The sequence below is a fragment of the Empidonax traillii genome, unplaced genomic scaffold (genome assembly GCF_003031625.1).
Source record: "Empidonax traillii isolate 1590-97213 ecotype Southwest subspecies unplaced genomic scaffold, ASM303162v1 scaffold583:size513456, whole genome shotgun sequence".
NCBI lineage: Eukaryota > Metazoa > Chordata > Aves > Passeriformes > Tyrannidae > Empidonax > Empidonax traillii.
In genome coordinates, this window is record NW_020955776.1 from 196,075 (window position 1) to 205,684 (window position 9,610).

Genomic DNA, 9,610 nt, shown 5'->3' on the forward strand with positions numbered 1-9,610 from the left:
CTGTTCCCCAACTTTTGCTCCTTTTTGCACTAAAAATTTCACTTTATTATGTTGACATGAAGTTCTCTTCTGCTGGGAATGGGCAGGGTAGTTTTTCACTCAATGTTATTAGAACTCGGGAGTTTGCGTATTTGTAAAGCTCTACTGGTTTGGACAGTATTTGCCTATATCTGTGCATTGCACAATAGCAGCAAAGTTGTTATATTTGGTTTTCACCTGTGCTTTCTTCACAGAATCAGTTGAAATAATTTCATAGTTGATTTTTTTCACATTGAAACTTCTGCTTACTGTGAGCAGGCAGGCTCAGCATCATTTGAGAGAGTTTCACACCATTCCAAGAGGAATTGCACAGAACTCTTAACAGTACTGTTATTGTTGAATCTAACTGTAGAAAGAAAAACCCTATAAAGGACAAAATATTGGTCTTATTTAGCATACGACCAATGAGAATTTGACATATTGACAGTAGCGTAGTGCACCTACATATAAATAGTTCAGTAATCCTACTTTCATTTTTACTGGCTAGTTTGGTCACTAACAAATCTTGCAGTTCAAGAGAAAACCTTCTGGTAAGGACCTCCAAGCTCATGTGATGTTGGTAGATCATTCCAAGTGAAGGGCTCAGTCTCAGACTTCATCTCGAGAGCTGCTAGTAAAAATGTACTTCAGTCCAGGGAACTATTCAGCGTTGAATAAATGGGCACCATGATTGTTGATTTCAGTGTTTTACAGACATGCTTGCTTTTTGAGGGCAAACTAGTTTTATGTGCCTGAACATTTTCATTAACTTGTCATTTTTATATTTTACATGCACGAAAACATTTTTTTTAAAGCTTATGTTTGGGTAATACTAGGTTTAGGAATTTGCATTCCAGTCACAGGGCTGTGTTACAGCAGTCAAATATGAAGGTTAGTAAGGACTCATTTTTCCTTCTCCAAGACAGATGAGGCAACTGTCGCTTTGTACACCACCAAAAAAAATCATATTTAAGCGACTCAATTTTGACTGTGCTGTGAAGAGTTTAATTTTTAATGTTAAAATGCTAGACTTCTAATAAACTGTGGGTATATTTGGAGCAGTGGGAAATCTGGTGCTGTACAATTTTTTTCAATCTTCCAAAAGTCATCCCCAGGAAGATTTGCATATTTCTGCTTTTGTCCATATACTCTTTCTAGGTGAGCCTGCTGTTCATGCTGGCTAGCTGAGACATGTAGGCACCAAAGATGACATGTCAGAAGACAAAACAACCTACAAACTGCTAACCAGTTCAGTGGCTCTTGATATCATTTATCCAGATATTCCTGGGATTCAAACCACTGTATATGAAACAAAGCTGTAAGTTTACATTGAGATTTATTAATACTTTGTGTCCTCTTTTTCTTTGTAGACGTGGAACTGGTGCTTTTAAATCAAGAGTGGGATTGCCAGCACCTACTCCTGTGATTAATAGTAAATATGGACTGAGAGAAACAGATAAACGATTGAACAGGCTTAAAAAGTTGGGTGACAGCAGCAAGAATTCAGACAGCCAGTCTGTCAGCTCTAACACTGATGCAGATACCACTCAGGAAAAAGGTAATGCAAGTAAGTAAAGAGAAAAGCTTGGAGCCATTAAAGGTTTCATAAAAACATGGAAAACTTTCACTGTGATGGAATTCCTCTCTTAGTGTTGAGATGTTCTCAGATACTGGTCATTAAAACTGTAATTTATTCAGGAATCCAAAGGCAATTTAAATAGCAAATTCATGGCTTTCCACAAGTGTTTCAAGAACAATAAGTGGTATGTTATTGTTTCGTTTTATTTATATCAAAATCAAATATTTGTAAACACCTAATGTCCTGTCAATAATGTCTATTTCAGAATAAGGTAAACTACTGCAAGCAGTAGTATGGTTTAGGAAAGGAAACTTACATAGTTTGAATTATCTGCCTTCTGTAGGAAAGCAATTGTTAAATAAATACTCTTAGTAGAGATTATTAAAGAAATAGTCACTTCCTTTAGAGATTGTTTGTTTAAATTGGGCCGCTCTTCCCTCTCCACATTCAGCATTGATAGTTCAGGTACCTATTCTGAAGTGAAAGTGCACAGTTAGTAATTTCAGAAGAAATTGGAAGGAATTTTTGTTTGTAATGTTCCTGAAAAACTTCCCTTCATGGAGTAGTGAGTATCATTTATTTGCTTTACCCCCTTTCCCACCCTCATTACCCTCAGTATGGGTAAAATGTAAATAATTTAAACTTTAACTTAACTAGTAACATTTGGAGTCACATAAAATATTACAGTGACAGTTGTTTCCTCTTTGCTGCTGTGATATTAAATAAAACAAAAACAAAGCACACACACACATACACACGCAAAAAACTCAAAATGTTTCCCCAAAAGGTTTTATAGTCTCTGATTACCCAGAGTTAGAGTTGCACCTCTGTTGAGCAGAGGAAAGTTCTTACTTGCCACAATAAGTGATGCCTGAAACTGAAATCATTACATTAGTTAAGGTGTTGGGGTTTTTATCTCCCTCTTGAGGAAAAAAAATCCCAGAGTTAATACTGAAGCATGCTGATCCTCAGATTTTGCTGGAATAATACTCAGGAAAAACTGTGCATAATATCAAATAGATTTTTTTTTTTAATCAGTAGAAGAAGAAATTCAGTAAAAACCAAACTTGGTATATCGGGGCGGTGAGGAAAAGTTTATCTGCAATGTAGTTGTACTTTTGGCTTGTTTGGCAATTCCTTTCATGTCTTGAGTTGCAAGTTAAGCAGTCTCATTCCTTACTTCATACTGTCTGTCCTATTTCATGGATTTTGTTAAAGTGTTTCAAATAAATGGCATAACTACAGTATTTGGGAGTGGGAAATTCAGGATAAAGCAGTGTCATAACAAAAACACTTTTTTCTTTTGCAGCTAATAGAAAATCTTCAATTGGTGTAAAAAAGAACAGCAAAAACAGAACGTTAACCAGACAGTCTATATCAAGAATTCCAGCATCATCAAATTCTACCTCATCTAAACTAACTCATATAAATAATTCCAGGGTACCAAAGAGACTGAAAAAGCCTGCAAAGCCTTTACTTTCAAAGATAAAGTTGAGAAATCAGTGCAAAAGGCCAGAGCAAAAGAATGCTTCTAGAAAGCTTGAAATGGGAAATTTAGTTCTCAAAGAGCCTAAAGTAGTTTTGTATAAAAACTTGCCCATTAAAAAGGATAAAGAATTGGAGGGACCAGTCAAAGTTGCAGTCTCTAGCGGATGCTTAACGAGGCATGCAGCGAGAGAACACAAACTGAATTCTGTGAAAGGTGCTCATGAGCATGGTGATATTCCACCCTGCACATACATAACAAGGAGGTCGATGAGAACAAGGATGAGTTTGAAGGAGACCTCTGACACAAAGCTTGAACCAAATACGTTGGATAGCTATAAGAGTAATTTGACTGGAACACAATCGGACATTGTAGAGCAGCAGTCTCGTGCGGGAAACGAAAACGAGGTGGCTCACGGACCATCACACAAAGGGGAGGGGAGGTGCCAGAAAAATGATGCAGGCACATCAAAAAAGAAATCTCGACAAGGAAAGCTTGTGAAAACATCTTCAAAAACAGAGGAAACTGATACTATGCACAACACACCTGTGAAAGACAAAGTACCAGATTTGATTAGCTCTCATTCAGAACTTGAAGAGAGGAATAATGTGGTGGACACACCTGTTGGCTTTAAAGACTGCATCCCTGGATCTGGTGGCTGCTCTGTAACAACTGACAATTTTAAAGCAAAAGACAGCTTTAGAACTGCAAAAAGTAAAAAGAAAAGACGAATCACAAGGTATGATGCACAACTTATCCTTGAAAATAGCTCTGGGATCCCTAAACTGACTCTTCGTAGGCGCCATGATAGCAGTAGCAAGACAAATGATCAAGAAAGTGATGGAATGAATTCTTCAAAAATAAGCATCAAATTAAGTAAAGACCATGAAAAAGATAATAACTTATATGTAGCAAAGCTAAATAATGGGTTTAACTCAGGATCAGGCAATAGTTCAACAAAATTAAAAATACAGCTAAAACGAGAGGAAGAAAACAGAGGGACATACCCTGAGGACCTTCATGAAAATGGTATGTGTTGTAGTGAAACTCTGTCCCTTTTGGAGTCGAGAATGGAAGTAGATGATTATGGTCACTATGAAGAGGAAACAGCAGATGAATCTTCATCAGAAGAGGACGATGAAGAGGAAGATGACTATGATGATGAATTTGATGACTTTATTCCTCTTCCTCCAGCGAAGAGATTAAGGCTTATTGTTGGCAAGGATTCAATAGATATTGATATTTCTTCTAGGAGGAGAGAAGATCAGTCTTTAAGGCTCAATGCATAAGCTTATAGGTCTTAAACTGACCTGGATGTCATTTTTCAAAAAAATATATAAAAAAATAAAATAAAAAAATAATAATAATTAAAAAAAAACCAACAAAAATTCCATTTGATTATTCCTCAACTAAAGAACTTTCTGAAAAACTTAGTGGCAGCACTTCTTTACTCACCTGTCAACGTAATATTGTAGAAAGTGTACAGCATCCTGACTCTTCTTAAGTCTGATTTGTGCAGATTTTTATTGTACTTTTTAATAGCCTTCTTATGTGCAATTCCGAGTTAGAGGTAATGCTCTGTTGTAAAATAAAGGCTCAAGCAAAGTTATGAAGTTGCATCAGATCTTTCCATGCAGGACAATGAGAATACAGTGTGGCTACAGAATTATTTTTGATCAGTAAGAGCGTTAGTTTGCTCTTACACTGTTTGACTAAACAATTTACAAAATCATAGTAGCAGCATATTAAGGTTTTCTAGTATATGTTAATATCACCAGCAATGATCTACAGCTTTCCAATTTATTTGCTAGATGGTTTTTTCCCCCTTGGAGTTTGTCAGTTTTAACACTGTATGCTGTCCCAGACGTACTGTTTGTGGCCTTTGTTATAGTAGCAAACCGTTGGTTGGAAGTCAAATTGATTTCTTTAAAAAAGAGAAAAAAAATATGAAAAGGTGTTGACAATTTGCTGACTTTTTAGTACATTATATGTACAAGGGTAGCAGTATGCAGAATAAAAGTTTGGATATGGTGTATTTATTGCTTGTTACGTAAATTAAACACCTTGTATTTAACACTTTTCAATACTTTTAGATAAAATTGTTCTTTGCAAGAATGATTGGTGCTTATTTTTTCAAGAATTTGCTGTGAAATAATGTGATTACGACGGGCAACATTTATCCAATGAACTGCAGCTATCCTAAATTGGTTCTTCATATTTTTCTGTTGCACTTGTAAAATGCTACAAGGAATTTAAAGAAAATCTATTCACTTTAACTTATGATAGTTTTATCAAATTAAAAACAACTAAGTCACAGCTTTTGTTCTGTGGTAACCTATAAATTGTTTGTCTTTTAAGAACCAGTTGTAAAAGACTGAAAAAATATGTATATGTTGTAAATATTTGTGTGTTGTGAGAAATTTTGTCATATGAAATTGAGATAACTTGCCAGAAGGGTTTTTAAGTTTAGAAATACATCCATGCCAATAAAATAGGAAACTGTAAACCTAGTTTTAAACTCTGCATCAGTTGGAGTTCTTTGCTCATACTTAGTTCACGTAATACTTCAGAGTCTGCTTTATAACAATGAAGAGCATCAGGGCGATCTTTGGCTCTTTGGTTTTTAATAAAAGAATGTTAGGAAACTCTGGGCACAATGGACTTGTTTGTACATATAAATCAGCTCGTTCATAAGCCATTTCTTTGAAACAGGTCTAAAACGTCACAGTTGACATAACCATGTATCGCTTCGGTCTGTGGTTTCATGTTTCTACTCAGCCATGGATTAAGGTTTAGAATTTCTCCATCTGGGGTTGTAGAAGCAGAAGTTGATGTTGGATTGGTTGAATCCACTGTTGGCTGCACAGGATTATCCTGTCTGCCCTAAAGAGCAAGAGTTTGAGTTACATGGTCACTGTGCTACCCAGTGGTGAAATGAAAACATATGTGAAGAGAATTAAGTGTAGAATTAAACCCAATACTTGTACGTTTGTAACTTTTTAAGAGTGTGCTAAAGCTCACCCTGTCTCATGCACAGGGGATGTGTGTTTAAAACATGGGTGGGTCGGTCTGTCTGCAATGAACGTCCTCTCCAGTCAGACCTGGGCCTTCGGTTCAGGGAAGGCAGCACGAAAGCTTTGGTGAGTACACTGACAGCTGTGGTGGATTGTCTTGTGGGATCTTAATTGTCCTGTATCATATAAAATGGGTTATTAAATGTTGGGTTAAAGATAGCTTTGTTATTGGGGACTTGCTCTATAGTGGAAAGTGTACCAGGGAACAGTTGATGATAAATGACAGTAGTAGAGCTCTTTCCTCAAGAATTCTGGGTGCTGTGCCCTGCAAGCATGTGGCTGTATCAGCAAGAGCTGTGAGGAGCTGAGCAGAGCATCTGCACACTTTTCCTTAACTGCCTTATTGCTGCAGGATGCTCTGGAATACCAGTTCCCCTGCTCAATCCACAGCCAGTTCTCCTTGCAGCCTTCTGTCTCCTGCTGCTCCTGCTTGCAGAGTCATCTGGCAGCCTTGCTGGTTGTATAGGGGAGGTAATAGGTTTGAAAAAATGTAATTCACTTGGGGATGTGAGGGAGAGGGAGATGATGCAGCAAGGAAACGTTGCTCGCCATTATTGGTATTTACTGACCAGTGTGCTTGAGAGCAAGTTTAGGGCTTGCTAAACCAGCATCAAGCAATGAGAGCAGATCATAAAACAGGCAGGGAAGCAATTGCAAATGAATCCTCCCCTTAGATGTAGAAGCTGTTTTCCTGGCCACTGAACTCACAGTTCAGCCAACCCCATCATGAGACCTGCTTTCCTTTTTCTCTGGTGTGAAAATAAGCATAAGTAGCTCTTGGGGCATCAGATCTCTGGAGTGGTCTTGTTCACTGAACAACCTTCTTGTCTTGGAGAATCTGAACAAAAGCTCCTAGACATTTCCAGGGTAGATGGGTCCAAAGCTATGTCCTGCTACGCACATGTTTGTGTTACAGATCTGTGGAAGATGATGAAATGTGTTCCTCCAAGTTGGTCAGGCAGGCAGGGCTTCCACAACCCCAGTCTCTTCTGTCCTTCCCCTGACACAGTAAGTAGGCATTTTTCTTTCGTTATCTATGGGTGAATGGGCAGATCTTGATGTTTCTCTAACCTTGTGGGAAGGGTAGGGGAAGGTGAATGTTTGTGTCACCTGAATGAGAATCTGAAAACCTGTCCGTGTTTCTTGCTGTCCAGATTGCAAAGCACTGCGGAGTTAATAGTGATGTGACTGGCAGGGAGCCTGTCTGGCCTTGGTGTCTCTTGTTTCCCAAGACATGGGTAAGAAAAGATGCCACGGCTGAGTAAGTTTGGGACGACCACACCACACCTTTTGGCAAGTGGAAGAACTGGAGGAAGCATACTGTAGATGTGCTTTGCTAGCTCACTGTGTGTTAGGTGTGGCAGGTTATTGGGCTATAAAGGAAATGTCACAACCACCGTGAAAACGGCAGGTTGGCTGCGGATTTGGGAGCATCCTGGCACATGCAGGGCATGCTGAAACAGTTGAGGGCAGATTTAGCATGAGCATGGGTAGCAGGTGTAAGTGAATGCTGACTTGCAACTGTGATGTGGTGAGTTATTAGGGTTGGGGCAAAGGTGCTGATTCTTTGTAAGACAAAACCAGATACTGTTTGATCATAGAATACGGAATTGCAAGTGTTCATCAAATGCAGTGAGCACAGGAGAGAGGGAGCACTCCTGAACACTGATCATCTAGAAACTTGTGTAGATACTGTACAGTAAAATTGATGTAAAATACATTACATGCAGTTCTATCCTTAGGATACCACTCACGTTGATCCCAGAGACAGAAAAGATGATGGCTCAATGCATTTCTATGTGCTTTGTGTAGGATAGTCTAACCTTTCCCTGTGTCTCTTTGGAGTGAAATAGAAAGGAGGGACAGTTTGAGTGGATATAGATGAATAAGAATAAAGCCTTTGCTGCTTCACATGTACAGAGATGTTTCCCTGGATGTTGGGGAATTCATTGAAAATAGCTTGTACTAAGAAGCAGCAATGTTTCTGCAAACAGCAGAAGCTTGTGGCTACGAGATGCTATTGCAATATTGTATGAAATGTGTTAATCAAGGTGTTCTCTGCCCCATCTGTAACTCCTGCTGTAGTATGCAAGCAGGGAGTTTCAGACCTGAAAAAATTGTGTCTGATAGAATTGCTGTGGATTCTCTGCAAGATTAATGTGAATGTCCTGTGACTGTCTTTTTTTCCTCCCTGTATTTCAAATGCCCAGTTTTGGTTTTGTTTTTTTCTCCTCCCCTCCCTCTGGTGTATTTGTCGGGCATTAGGTGGTGTTGCTGTACATACTCTGAATGCTCAGGTGTTGCCTTGCCTGAAGCTCAGTCATTCAGAGTGTCACCCTGTTGTTCACAGTGCACTGGCTTTATTCAGTTGCTTTGCCAGCCCCTGTGTGTTCCACGTACCCAAGGTATGTATTCATGTCTGCTTTGGGCTGGGCTTTTTCTGGTTCCTTTGCCTAGTGCTGCTAGTGTATCTTCTTTAAAATAAGCTCAGAAACAGAATTCCTTTGCTCCCCATGACTGTATGGTAGGTTACTCTTTCTAGAATGAAAGGTGGAAGGTTTAGGAGCTGTGTAGGATTTACTGAAAATAAAAGGTTTACTGAAAATAAAAAGCAAAATCACTGAAGTTTGCATTTATCTGCAAGTATTGTGCCATTTCCTAAATCCCCAGTGAGTATTGTCTTGTTTGGGCTGGGTCTTAAGTAAACCTATGGCCTTGCATAATCTCTGTTACCCCTTCCTAAACTCTTGATTTGAGGTTATGGTGGAATGTTGTTCTTCAGCATCACTTCATGGCAGCAACAGTAACTATATATTTGCTCTTTTTTTGCCTTTACAGCTCCTTTCTGCCCACCAAAGGAATTTCTGTGGTAGTCGTGCTTGGCTTTGTGTACATTATTTACAAATATTTTACAAATATTTTCATTATTGCAAGGTATACAGGTTGTTTCCTTCTCTCCACAGACTAAGGAAATCTATGACTTCTTCCCATTTGATTCAACTGTAATTTTATTTGGATTCGTCCTTGCATGAAATTTGATCAGAGCAGTTCCTGCCACAGAAACAAACTGAGGTGTTGGAGGATTCCTTGTTACAGGTACAGGTATCTCAGTGATGAAGCAGGTACGGGGCCAGATAAGCAGTGTTGCCCAGGAATCATTTTAGTTAAGTAGCAAAGATTTCTGGTTGTGGCAGTGAGTTGCAGTCAAGTGCAGAGCTATCAATGGATCCAACAAACCATAGATTTTTCCACTGATGCTTTATGATGGTCATCAGAAGTCAGTTCTATTTCATAAATAGATTTTCAGTCTTTTTTGCTTCAGTCCCCATTCACTTAAGAGTTAGACTCGATGATCCTTGTGGGTCCCTTCCAACTCAGAATATTCTCTGATTCTTCGTAATCACTGTGTTTGAGTGCAACATTTTACAACAGAATTGGTGGTAAACAGGTAAA

At 38.7% G+C, this 9,610-nt stretch overlaps 1 protein-coding gene across 6 annotated transcripts in view; it reads left to right on the top strand.

The window, feature by feature from the left end:
* The window catches only part of KMT5B (lysine methyltransferase 5B), a 29,071-nt gene extending 23,342 nt beyond the window's left edge, over positions 1 to 5,729 (top strand). For 5 of the 6 annotated variants that reach the window (XM_027898175.1, XM_027898179.1, XM_027898182.1 and 2 more), the window contains 2 exons: positions 1,389 to 1,585; positions 2,907 to 5,729. In XM_027898175.1, coding sequence (XP_027753976.1) covers positions 1,389 to 1,585; positions 2,907 to 4,372 — 1,663 coding nt within the window. In that variant the 3' untranslated portion in view covers positions 4,373 to 5,729. The remainder of the gene's footprint in view (positions 1 to 1,388; positions 1,586 to 2,906) is intronic. The other variant, XM_027898180.1, reaches the window with a different exon arrangement.
* The last annotated feature ends 3,881 nt before the right edge of the window (positions 5,730 to 9,610 follow it).